This window comes from Vanessa atalanta, chromosome 1 (genome assembly GCF_905147765.1).
Source record: "Vanessa atalanta chromosome 1, ilVanAtal1.2, whole genome shotgun sequence".
NCBI lineage: Eukaryota > Metazoa > Arthropoda > Insecta > Lepidoptera > Nymphalidae > Vanessa > Vanessa atalanta.
In genome coordinates, this window is record NC_061871.1 from 5,395,739 (window position 1) to 5,410,569 (window position 14,831).

General features: G+C 30.9%; 1 protein-coding gene across 4 annotated transcripts in view; it reads left to right on the plus strand.

Moving 5' to 3' along the window:
* LOC125071086 (solute carrier organic anion transporter family member 5A1-like) overlaps positions 1-14,831 on the plus strand; it is a 42,267-nt gene that overhangs the window by 10,251 nt on the left and 17,185 nt on the right. For 3 of the 4 annotated variants that reach the window (XM_047681212.1, XM_047681362.1, XM_047681452.1), the window contains exons 2-3: positions 6,928-6,964; positions 14,436-14,567. In XM_047681212.1, coding sequence (XP_047537168.1) covers positions 14,497-14,567 — 71 coding nt within the window. In that variant the 5' untranslated portion in view covers positions 6,928-6,964; positions 14,436-14,496. The remainder of the gene's footprint in view (positions 1-6,927; positions 6,965-14,435; positions 14,568-14,831) is intronic. The other variant, XM_047681287.1, reaches the window with a different exon arrangement.

Consider the following 14,831-nt stretch of genomic DNA (forward strand, 5'->3'; position numbering starts at 1 on the left):
CAAAGGTAATATTATATATTGGCATATTCGCGACGTTTTTAATATGCGCCTCTTAAACAAATGCTTGTTTTTGTCACCAACCAATTTAAATCAAGATTTCAAGTGCTGTAAAGGAAAGGGTCCTTTGAAATTACAAGCATAATAATAATTCTAGTCGTGATCTGAGGTCATACTGCACTTTCTATAATGAACAATAGTGTGTCGATCGCTTGAAATATGAATGTAAACACCAGCATATAAGGTGCATATTACAATATCACTGACAAACCATTTAAGAATGAGTAAGAGCAAACAAAGAAATATTTAAAACGTCAATAGGAATACGCAGTTATCACTTAAAAATAACAATACGACGTCTACTACGTAACTGCTTACCATAACAAAAACTGTTTATGGCTGTTATAACGTTTCGTCCGTAGATAACTTACAATTTCTCGGTAGTAGACAAAACTATATCTAACGTTTAACACGTTTATTATATTATTTGTGTGATATGTTTTTTAATGTTTTCTATAATGTAACATGCCACGTATGGATATGTATTTCGTGACTAATAGAGGTCAATTGGAGACAGCTATCAGTTCAGTGCACAAGCCGATGACCTCATATCGTATTGCGCAGATGGTGGCCCGAATTTGCATCGGAATAGGCCACGACGCGTCCCAATTGTCCTTAACGTAGAATATATAACATGTAATTGATTTCTTAAGAGAGTAATGTACTATTATTATCGAATGCTTTAATACTTAGAACCAACATTGTAACGAATTTCGAGATATAATATATGTTTGTGTTGGTGTGTGGATAATACAAGAGTTTGGCACACGAGTGTAACCGAACTCCGTCAATCGGTATACCCCACGCTGACAGTGTCAGTGACCAAAAGGACCAAGGCGAGAACTAACGAGACCTAACATTATAAAAAAGGATCACGAAGCACAAAATCTAACTGCAGACGCATTATGACCGGTTCGTGGCGAGTGTTGACTCATTCCGTGCAAGTGAAAAATTCCGCTCATACCATTATTATAATATAATCTAATAAAATATGTTCTATATAATATAATGCGAAGCCTCTCAACAAAACACGTGCCGTCTGTATATGTAGTAGACCAAACATACGATCTTGAATACTTCAGCTCCCTAATCCATTTGTTTTCAAATAACCTCACGAATAACGTACCAATGGATACAAATCGGTCGACCTATCATAATTGAAATCTAAACGTATATCCACTTTATATGAGATTAGTAGACGTCCCAGCTATCGACTTAATTAAAGTTCTTAAGTACATTTCACAATGTACCACAGATAATAAATGCAATTGCCAAAATAAATTTCCACTGTTATAATTAGAACAATTCTATCATTTGCTTAAAATATGAATCGGTAACAGATCGGTCGCCAATATTTTCTTATTGGTCCTTGGTTTGTTTTGAATTAAGAACTATAATTAAATTGACACTTAGCAAGTTATATATTGAAATTTCTAAAATTCAAATGTCAATGTTGTTGTCTTCGTTTCGTGATATAAAATTGACGAAATGAAACCAAATCAAAGCATTTTTAATATAAATATTTCCTTTTAAACTGTTTGTTATAACTTACTATATCATAGAAGCGAGAACAATTGCATCTAGAATGCAAAAATTTGGGACAATGTATTATTTTATAGCGTTAGCTTCCGCTAAGAAAGGACTTTTGAAAATTCAAGTTTATAAGATGAAATAGTAGTGGTTACTTTGTATGCAGCGATTCACTCAGCTTTAATATAATTTTTAATTCGATTCTACCCAAATGAAGTATTTAAATCCGTTACGATAATTGTAGGTAAGTGTTGCAAGTGCAAGATGAATCAGTGCGGGTACGCGACGATGACCCGCGGACGGTCGCTCACCTCGACAGCTTGTCTAGGTTCCCGCCTAACATAGATTGCATTGCACTTCGAACACTATTATGTATAAGTTTAACAATCATATATAAAAATGTATCAATAACACGCGCTAGTTGTGATTCCACGAACTTCATACACAGGATTTAATAAACTGTAAATGCGAAACGGATGCAGAACTAAATTGAGAGGGCCAATTTAATTACTCCCATCCCAAAATTAGTTGACAGGTAAAAGTCGTTCTGCTTTTTCGTTTAATCAAGTATATAATGTTATAATTAAATTGATTAACAACGTCATATTACATTACTTAGAAGCTTAAATGGATGCTATTTGAATGGTGAAATCACGGGGATTTCCTATGGGGAGAAAGTTATGGCGTAGTAACAATGACTCACTCCTCTGGCAAATATATCTCAATAAAAATATTTTAAACATGAATCGTGATTCTAGATTATATATATTTCTAATATGATATATAAATAGCAATAATATAGTACAATACATATACATATATATAAAAATAAAAATGAATGCTCGGTTTGGTTCTTATTTTTTGTGTTGACGCGTCGTTCTTCCGATTTCATTGAAACTTTATACAGTTGTTGTTTGCACTCGTGCGAAGGGTTCTCGTATATTTCCATTAACGTACAATAGGTGCAAGACAGGTCCGATTATTGTTTAAAAGAAAATCTAAAATTTAACAAAAAAAAAAACGACGGCAATTTTTTTACTGGAATTTAAATGGGCACCAACTAGAAATATACCGTCCTAAACAAAAAAGGTATTATCTAAATTGATTCATAGATGAAGTAGTCACAAAGGATCTAACAGTAAAAAAAATACAACCGAATAGACAATTTATTTTTTAAATCGGCTAACATTGCAACGCACGCGGGCCCTTAACTAGTTTTATTTAAACGATTAATTCTACCTTACAAAATGATAGGTAATGATAAGTTTTTATATCGAATCTTGTCCCTTATTACTTTACTATGAAAAAGGTTATTTACGAGTACATTTTATAAAGGCATCAAATTTTAATTAATTTAAGTAGGGATAACGTTTTATAAAAAAGTGACATGTCCAGTTCCAGTTAAAAATAAAACTATGCAAAACAATGCGTGCATGCAACAGGTATAGAAGGTGAATGTCAGACCCATGAGACAACCATCGCATACTAATATTATAAATGACTCAAAGTTTCTAAGCATAATGAAATACCTACACTAATCGTATTCACTTTTACCTATATCTTATTTATTGAAAACTGTTAAGGTTGAACTTGAACGCAGCGTTTCGTTTTATAACTTTTCAAAATTGGACGTTTCTTACGTTCACTTGTGCACGCTCTTTTTTGTTTTATTACTTTTATTTTATAGTTATACGACCAGTTATACGAGTAACAAAAGAGAATAATATAATACATTTATTTTGCAAGATATGGTAAAATTATTAATATTGACAGTTACAGGTTTAACTGGATAAGATTAAGGGGACTACATGAGCTAAATGCAAGTTTTATAATGCAAAAAAGTATATGATCCAATGCAGTAAACCAAATGAAAAAAAAATATGATAATCTTCAGGATACATGCTAAGTATTTGTTATTTTGAAAACATGATGTAATTAATTTGGTACGATAGAAAAAAATCACAAAGTTACCTCTAAAAAGATCTTTTAATCAATAATAACTATACTTATATACGTTCCATAATTCTGGTTTTTTGTCAGATTATTCTACAAGCAATATACTATTTAACCTGGGTGTCACTTTTTTAGTAAAATCAATAGATTTTTTTTAAATCCGATATTCTTATTTTCGAACAAAATGCGTACGCATGTGTGCGTAAGCGCCGTGTACAGACAATGCCGGCCGAGGCCTGATGCTATACAGACGTGTCGATCTTTTCGCCGCATCATTCATTACGTTACGAGATATTTTTTTGTAATTTTAATTGTAAATTCATTGTTTCATGTTTTCTTATAATAAATTTTATTCTTTCTTGTAAATAAATATATTAAGTTAAAATAGTGTAGTAGTAATTAGGCATTTGTTTTTTTATTATATTATTTGTTATAAATTTTAATTGTGTAAATATGGGAAATAAAGTGAAACGCGTGAGGAAAACTAAAAAACGTTTATATAAATCAAGCGCCGAACATACATATGAACGATATTAAAAGGTAAGAGTATTTAATTAGTAAACATATTTTTTTTTTATAAATTATGAATATTGAAAACATCTATTAGAAAAATGTGCAATCAGTTCGCATATAATCAGATTTTTCGAGCCATTCTTAATAATTACGATAGACTATTTGGTCAAAGGAAGGTAAACATCAATTGACTTTCATGGGGATCAAGTGACTAGATTCGATCCCCATGAACTCGAAGCATTTTTTTTTCATTATAACTACTATGACATATTAAGATACATATTTTTTAAATATATAATTTTATAATTAATAAAAATGTAATTACTAACATATATTTATTTTTTACAGAATAAAGAAAGTCGAAAACAATAACACGGAAGCTATTTATATTGCGTAAGAGTTTAATTTTATCGATTAAACAATCGATAAAATTAAATAATAAGAATTAAAGTTATGTATGAACTAATTTTAATAATAATAAAAAAAAATAAAGTCGTAACAAAAAAAATGTAATTGTTGTGAACCAGAGAACTAGAATATTTAGAAGTGTCATTTGTACGTAATTCATAAATTTAAATTTTTTTGTAACGTCCATGGCGGACGTTACAAAAAAATTGGATTGAATATAGCAGCAATTCATGAATCGTGCATTGTCATCGAGATTAAATATGTGTGCCAACTTTCAGCTGAAAGTGGGTGTAATATTTATTCCAAGATTCCAGGACATATGTAATAACATTAATACATACAAGTGAAATTAAATAAAAAAATTAACACTAAATGTTTTTTTTTGTAGTACTATATATAAATAAAAATATTTTAAGTTTAATTAAATCAGTTTTATTTTTTAATCATTTTCGAATAACAGTCAAAAGCAATACAAATAATTCTAATATCCTATCTATTTTTATGAGATTTATGATTAAACCTATTATGATTAACCTTTCATTCATCAATGATTCAACCAAATCGAATTGACAACATTTTTTTCTAGTAAATATTTAGATTTTTTTTTTAAATTGAATATATATTTTTTCTTTATGAACCAATATTAATAAAACGAACAAATACTACGCTATATGTTACACCACGGTCACTACACTACAGATTTCGAACACTTACGATTTTATTATATAAATAGATCATTAAACTTTTATAAAATGTTAAAAATTGGTATGTTTCAATATTTAGTATAAGAACTAATTGTGGTATAATAATATAAATAATAGAAAAAAAAGATTAAAACTAACTGTCTATTTTATTGTATACAAAATATAAATAAAAATATTGTAAGTTTAATTGAATCAGTTTTATTTTATAATCATTTGTTAACTAACATCGAAAGAAATAAAAATAATTCTGTTGTCCTATCTATTTTTTATGAGATTTATGATTGATCTTACGTCGCTCGGTTTGGCGCCATCTATTAGAATATTTGGGCGTAATCTCGTTACCTCGCTTAACCCTTAGTACACGGGCTTGCCGTTTTTGTCGATTTTGTAAGTGTGTGCGTGCGATTCTCAAGGGCACTTAGCTCTTGTAGTCCTCTTAAATTGTATTTTTATTTTAAATATGCAAATGTGAAATCTGTTATTTAATCAAGTCTTAACGAAACACGGCTTTTGTAAAATAAGCGAGACTCAGACAGCGCCATGCATTAGTTACAATCTTTGCAATCGATCGTGCTTTAAAAAATAATCATTAAATGTCCAAGTGATTTGTGCAATTTAAAACGAACGGTTCGATATCAAGTTATCACGCGAACTTGTTTCAAGTTAGTCCCAAATATTGTAACTTTACATTTATAAGTATTGTATTCATGTAGTGGATAAATTTAATATTTTAAGATGTAAATACTGCCCAAAATTATCATGAATGGCCACGCTATGCATAGTCCTTATCAGTCCAAAATAGTTTTTCGTCATTGTTTACCCAACTTCAGTAATATTTATTCACGTTGATAACTGAAGAGGCGCTGTAGGGTTCTGCTATTCAGAGCAATTGAAATATGCTCGTGATATTGGATATCGTTAAACAAATGTATACAACGCTAGAACAATTTGCTTCAATGCCGGTACTTCCGGTTGTTTATGAACGTTAAAATATTAAATATAAAAGTATTGTTGTCATAGATACAACTTATGTATTCGCTACAGCTGATTTAAATGGCAAAAAATAATCTATGTATTATTAAGAGACCATGAATATTCTGGTACAAATCGAAGTAGTCGTTCGTTTTTTAAGTGTCTTAATAAAAGGAGATGTATATATTTGTTAATTCGAAAGCTTTGTGCAAAAATATTTGAACAAAATAAGTGAATTTGAACCACAAACAATGCTAGTTTCCCAAAATACATTGCAAACGACAGACTAAAGACTAAGTGCACTTATACGATACCGAGGAATAGTGAGAAATTAAATTTGTTAAGCCTATCCTTAAGTGTATATTAAAAATTGCAAAAAATTAAATTTTTTCGAAAACATCTATATTTTGTAATTAAACAAATTGATTCTTTCACGGAAATGCAGTATTACAATTAAAATGTATGCTTGCTTGATTAGATTCATAAATTTAAAAATAAAAAAAGTAAGGCTTTGTGCACATTATCTTGCTTAAAATTTTTCAACTCATATATTTTTACAAGCAATTATTTAACTTCATCTATGGACCAAGGCTTGCAATTGAATTTCAAAGCCAGTTGAACTGACCACCAACGGCTAACTAATTGAGCTGAAAATTGCCAACACTATCCGCGCTGGTGAAAATACAATTTAGTATTCTACAATTGAATAATATTTTATTAGTTTTTGTGCAGGGATTTATTAAAAGTTTGTTATAAAGAGGTTTTGTTTAACTTGATTTACTTGTTTCAGATCTTGATACGTCTGGAATGATACATACGTGTTGAAGGTACTTTTTAGTATTATTATTATACGTAATATGAACTACACACTCTCACATTTGCATACAAAACAAATTTGTAACTACAGTTACTCCAGTATATATATTTATTATTATTATTGGTACGTACATCCCAAATGTTTGTTTGCTGTTTTGACATCTAAACTTAGTTACAAATTCGTTGAAATATTACAGTAGCTCTTTGATCAGTACTCGAAAATATATATTAAACATTGTTACATTATTTGAATCATTGTTGTGTTTTGTTACGCATTGTGTCCAATTAAACTACGGTCTTCCCAGATGAATTAAATAATATTTATTATTTAATTCATCGTATTCGTTATTTACGTATATTATGAGGAAAACAAATATCAATATACCTAACTTTATTTGGTACCCGCCGATGGTAAATGGCCCAATAATTTCAAGACGTATGATATTATACCTATTATTATATAAAACAGTATATTTTTTACTGTATTACTTTTTTCTTCTATATATGACTAACAGAAAACGAATTACGATCACAAAAGTTACAAAAAAGTCTTTATTAATACATATATGGCTACGAATGTATCTATTATTTGATGGTAGGGGTTTGCGCAAGCCTGTCTGACTAGCCACCACTCATCAAATATTCTTTCCGTCAAACATCAATACATACATAGTTTTGTTGTGTCATTACATCTTTGTTCCCAAGCTGTTGGCGCATTGGCGATATAGGGATGGGTTGATATTTACCACAATGCCAGTGTCTATTGATTATAATGAACAATTATCATCAGGCGGCTATTATTGGCAAGTCTACCTGCTAATATTCAAATTATTAAAAAATAAAAGATCCTATCGTCTTTTAATTTTACTAATATGATAATACGCCAATAAAACATTCATTACATTTACGGTGCGTCCTTATATAACCTTACTTAAGTTCATTTCTACGAATCTTCGGTGATAATTTCAAATACCTAATATTATTTAATTTAATAATATTATAATTTGTATATAATTTTAATAAAGACACGATCGTCTGATTGCATGTAGGCTAATGATCGTAAATATAGCGTATCCGTATATTTGAATATGTATATTGTTTATATTAACACTTGGTACGTCACATGAAAATGTACTCTTTGTCTGATATAATAGTATATCGACCTTATTCGTCAATACCCAAGTCACATTTCACGAGCGAGCTATTCATATCTACAATGGAACATTAAGAACACGTAGTAGTGATGCGACACGAAATAGATCTTTGTTTTATTATAAAACAAGCAAAGAACGTCGTTAGGGAAGTAACCATAGTTTTATAGTAGGAATATGATGGATGTCTCATATAATACAATTTTTCCCTCAACATTATATCGTATGTGACTTTATAAAATAAAGGTTTTTAATTCGTCATGATATAAATACCCGTAGATTTTAAGTATCATAAACACTACATCTTCCGAGATTAAAACAAAGAAACTAACGTTTTTATTTATCTTTATACATTATATGTCTTCTGTACGTGTGTGTGTCACTGAACTTCACTTCAGATTAATTTATTTGTGTGTGTTGAGTGAAAAAACTTATTTCACCCGTTGTTCAGATGCGGGTTACCTAAATACTCAAAGATAAACAGTCGGTAGTTAGTTAGCAAAATTGTTTTCGATGTCAGTTCCTTTTTGTGAACCAAAAACCATTCATCACTAAAGATTAATGGACTTGTTTCAATCAATATAATCCGAGCACAACTTTCATTAAAAACCCCAACCGACTGACGCAATGCGTCTTTGAAAATAATGGACTAATTCTGGAAATTCTTTACATAAAAACATTGTATCATAAAGGAGCTTAAAATTAATATCATAATAGATTTCTTTCATTCTTGGCGAATGAATGAACGAATGAAATAATCACTCACAATTATATATGAAGTTAAATTCAAATACACATAATATAATGAATGTATTGGCGATGATACACATGTGCACATACAAATAGAGCCGTTGTCTATCAAAATATACAAGCAATGTTATCCATTCTAAAATCTTTACCGTACCAATATATCTTTTTCATAATCCATAGTGTTGGCACAACTGAAACCTTTAGAATTTTTATATTTTAATTGATTGATTTTGGAACCGTAATGACTCGTTACGAAAAACCAGAATCGCGGTGAGTCGTCTAACCATGTAGAAGACCTCTTTTAAAGCGTGATACGTAAATAAAACAAATGAAAACGTGCACCGCACCTATTTTAATTATTATATTTAGGGGCAAGTTTTCTTTGCCTTTTCCGGACTCCGATTGATGTAGAACTTTCACGTATATATATATGGTTTATAGTTTAGACAAAATAGTACCTATGTTTATATGTAACATATTTTTTGAGATATAACTTATGTAAGTATATATGTCAATGTAGGGACTGAGCGGGGTTGAACGCTTTCTGAAGCTTTTTATGTCATATTTGTTGATCTTAAACTTACAAAATAATTTGAAATCACGTTAACTAAGCCCATTTCCTAAATGTTTAACTATACCTTACATCGCTAGTGCGCCACCAATACGGAACACAAAAATACAAAGTATTGTGGCAGTACAATATATGACCTAGGTATATGCTAACACCAAGTAAAAATCAATTTAATTTGTTACACAGCAAAATTATTTTGAAAAATTAAAATATTCCTCATAAGCGTTTTAGGTTATTCATGCATGAAACAAGGCGTGGGTCTTACGATAATATATATTAACACAGTACAAGCATTAAACCAGCTTGCCATTTAGCCAGCCTTGATATTGACTATTTTATAATATGTCGTTTTATCGATATATAAAAACGTATAATTGCATAACATCAATATATTGGAGATCAATATTGAATGTATTGAAAAGACAATGTTTCCTAAACGCGTTCAGTATTTTTCCAGATTAGTCTGAACATTCACGTTGTAACCTGTTCGTGCTGTGTAGATATTGAGTATGGAAAAGAAAACGTCAAAACTGTACCGTATAGGAATAATTTGGCCGCCGCGATGGCCGTCGGATGAGTCATTTTCCTCTCGAAACCGGTCTCCGTTTCGCTGTCGATAAGTTTCGTCCGTCTGCATCGACACAGGACTGCATACGTAGCCTTAAAACACATCGAGGCAGTTCTATCGACATTTTAGATAATTTATCTTAGCAACGACAGCGAATAGGCGTTCTTATATTGATTTAGTAATGTTCATATTAATTATAAAATGTAATTCAATCGCTTAAATAAATTGGTCCGTGTAAACAATATTAAAAACTTGAATGTTTGTGTTATGCCTTGCATTCAACGAGAAGCAGCTGCGGTCTCTCAACCGACGTTTGGTCTGAAGGACTTATTTAAAGTATGTATTAAATTTGAAGAAATTCTACTCTAATTTTATGTAAGGAGCCATATAAAAGAATTATTGTATTAAAATCAAAGAAGCAAGAAAGATTAAATTGTTAAGCAAATGGTGTTGCTATAAATAGTATCATTGTTATACTTCAAAACAAACGTTCTGTGCGAGAGTCGACGATCACATTACCAATATTTTTTCTCATTAAAGTACTACGAAGGTATTTTAAAACGTACACTTTATTTTTGTAAAAATTGGGACCAAAAGAGGCTTGAAATTCGAAATCAAAAAGTATGTATGTTTATTTATATGGGTGCGTATTTTACACTGGTACTATTTTTAGGGACATTAAAAAAACTGTTATGGATTATTTTACATATAAATACATAAATCCATTTAATACGGAGATATCCAATCTCAAAGTAACCTTCATATAACTCGAAGCCTCAGAGGTTTGAGCTATTGTATCGACCGTGACACGTAATATAGCCACAATAATAACCTTGGACACACACCCGCTTTCACATAAAACCACCCAATATTGACTACTTAGTAGATAAAAGGTCGTCGAAAGGAGATTTACTAACATGCGTATATTTTGATTTGAATTTTCAATGTCCGTGCCTCGAAAGTAATTTAATAAACGAATAAAATAATAAATAAATAAATTCACATTTCATGTATCGTCACTACAAAATATTGAAGTTTAATATGTCTAAGATTCCTTTTATTAAGTGACTTTTAAAAATCTAACAATCTTGATATTTGTCGTCAACTATGCAAGCTGCTCTTCTCTATTTTCGTCCATTTGAAATTTTTGGCATTCGCTCTACTCCGCAAAGTTATTACATAACAGTGCAGGTAAAATTTTGTGTCAATTTGTTATTTGGCCAAGTCCAGCGTAATTAGTATATTTTGTTAACTAATACAGGTGGTAGGGATTTCTTTAGCTTCAGCTGGGTAACGGGTTTCTGTGATCAAAAAAAGTTGGAGGAGTATTCTATATGTTGCTATGTTTCGGTTTTAAGGGTGAGCCAGTACTATTTAATTATAAGCAAAACATCTTAGACCCGAGGTTACCGTCCGACCGTTACGTCGCATTGACGTTGTAGACATTGATGTAGCCGGTCCTTACAACGTAGGGTACGTTGTAAGGACCGGCTACATCAATGTCTATGGAGTGTGATCATCAGGTCAATTTCATCGAACTAAATTAAATTTATTAAAAATATATTTGAATAAATGTACAGATTATTTATCTGTACAGTAATCTGATCATTTCTATTTATATGTTACGTTTCGCTGTCGTTTCTAATCGTTGTATGAGTCACCGTCAACTGACACAACTTGGTATTACATTAAAAGCAGCTCTACGAATAGCTTATGCTGATCGCACCATTAGATCCCGTTATCGCGTCTTCAACTTTTCCTGATCACACGACACACTAAACTTAAACTTTACGTCGGCAGCTTAAAAAAAGTGTGATAAACGATACCCATTCTATACTGCCGATCTCGCATAGCAAACATTTATCTATTTTCTATGTGAATTCCTTAACTCGAACAGTATAGATAAATATTGTTCCGGGTATTGCACAAGTATGTGAGCATATTCAGGTGCGTTCTATTACTGCATCAATCCATCCAACTCAAGCGTTGAGGAAACAGTCAAAGGACTTTGGGATTTTGTTAGTCGGTTAACTTCGTAATTTCTGGCTGCTACTGAGGATTTCTTAATAAAGGAACACCGGAACACGGCACTCGGCGGCTTTTAAAGTAGCCACCATACCACTAATGTACTTTAAAGTAATATTTACTGAAATAAAAAGTATGACCTAAGGTAATATTAATGGCTTATGATATTGCGCTATCGTCATAATAATAAATACTATCATTGTTACATTAACGCGAACCGGTATGTTTACTCCACAATATGAAAAATATAAGTGACTCTCACGTTAACCGTGAGATATAAGGCTATTGTTTTTTATGATTCCGTTATTCGCATGAGATCAACCGACGCTCTAATTACGTGGTTAAAAAAAAAACAATACTCACATTCTTAGAATTTAAAAAATATACTTAACCTATATCTCAGTCTTCAGACTTCTTGACCTATTGGAGTTGTTCATGAGACAGAGGAAAAGGTGACTTGTCGGTATAAAAAGTTCAAGTCCTTGACATATATCGGTGAGCTATAAATTAATCAATATTTTAAAATCTTTAATGCTCTTACGTTTATTTCATGTAAAGATTATAATCTGTCCTAGATTATATATATAAAACTCCACAGTCACGACTAACTAAAACAAGTATGTTTTTCTCTATACCAAAAACTAATTTTACGGAATCTGACTTTAAAGTGTGACTAAGAAGTGAGTGGTTTACGATAAAAAAGTACCCATGTGTGCATAGACGCAGATTCCTACTACTTACTAATTGTTATGTAAACAGCGATAACGTTACAATAATGAAACTTCTCAACGGCAAAGAACTATAAACAACTTTTTTTTATGATTATTAATATTTTACGCTAAAACTGTCTTACCCAAATGCAATATAAGAAACAATAATATCTGATATATAAAATTAAATATTCTACATATACTTAATTGATACTTAAAATGACAAAATGCAATGTGGTAAAGTTATGTTATGCCTATAGGACAAATATATTTAGATCTTCACTGGAGGGCTGCAACCGCTTATGACGACGGGAATCTTGTCATTTATAGTCTTTGAACCCCCGGTGTGACCAGTATAATATACAAAGCAAACGGCCGGTGTGAAAATATTTATTTCTAAAATATTTTACCGAAAATAAACTACATGTGTGTTTAAAAAAGAAATGTCAGTCCATTATGTACGTATTCTTTTAAAATAAACTAAGGGAAGTTATAAATTAGAGACGGCAGGATTCCATAGTCTATAGGTTACATTAAATAGTTATTTGTGTGATAGCATATTTGAAACTGTTGGAAACAACTTTGTTTTCACAGCCTTTCGGTTTTATTCTGAGTAAATATTGGAATAAATGTACCCAAAAATATTTTAAAGCCTTTCTAGGTATATAACTACAATTTTAGATATATGATATGTATGGAAAGGCGACATCGATACATTTAATAACCAACAATATTTTCCAAAAAATGTTTAACGAAACATACAATTTTGTAGAATTGTTGAATCGTCTAAACAAGTTATATATTTCTTTAAAAATATAGTAATGAGTTTGACTAAACGGACAGATGGATCGCGGATTAAAAAGAATTGCGACTTGCAAGCGTCACGACAACCATGGACGTCTATTAATAAATCTGAAAACATATGCCCAATTTGCGTTTCATTGTGCGATCAAATTCGATTCAGTCAGTCGATAATCAAATTCACTCTGACTAGTTCCACTTTCTAATTTTGTAGGGTTATACTTTGTTTCTGTAATGGGATATAATACTAATATTATGATGGGGTAAGTTTTGCTTGTTTGTTTTTTTCCGGTTTCAAGCACCATATACCCACTAATCTGATTTTATGGGAATGAGGGGAAAATAAAGACGTATCTATTTATTTATGATTTTAGTTTAATTATTACAAATTATGTACCCTTAACAAATGAGGTATTATTTCAAAAGTTTTTTGCAACAATGGTATTATACTAGGAACACTCGGTACTAGTGCCCAGAGCGGCAAAATTCGGAGCAACGGAAAATAATAATCTTTGCGTTATAGAAAGTGCTTTTCTCATCTTATCTATCCAAAATATAAATAATTTAAAAAAAAATCTGGTACGAACAATTCATTTGATATATTTAAAAATTGTGTATAAAAACTTCATATAAAATATCGATAATGGGGCGGCATTTTTTACTTCCATCACATTTATATTTACACTTTGTAATTCGATCCAGTAATTTTAGAAATATCAATAAACGCAGGCGAATGCTTTGATTATATCTCATAGGCTAGACAATAGCATGGAATAATCCTTATTATATCCGTACTAAGTCGAGACGAGCAGATAAAAGAAATACATTTTTGATTTATTTGATATGATAGCTTTTATCTTTGAAATGACTGATAATAGTTCATTAACATGAATTCTATCTACTCAGGTGGATAAGTATCACGGTGACTGGTATGGGCGTGCGGTGAGACTCGCAGTGCTCCAAGAAAATGACAGAGGGCGAAAAACAGCAGAGCGCGGGCGGAGCGAACGCCGCACCGCAACACAGAAAAGGGCACAGGTAAATTATACATTTATACACTTTAAACTGAATTTTTAGTATCCATTTTATATATATACATATTAGATTACTTTAAAAACAAGGCTATTTTTGTATCATTTTTTCCCGACGACGGACGTTTCGACAGAGTTCCGTTATGAGCCATTAGAAAAATAATACCACAGATAAAACACGAATCTAACGTATAAAATGATTTTATTTCAACCTCATATTATAGTTTTAGCTTTTACAGCTATTACAGATTACAAAGTAATGTACATGTAC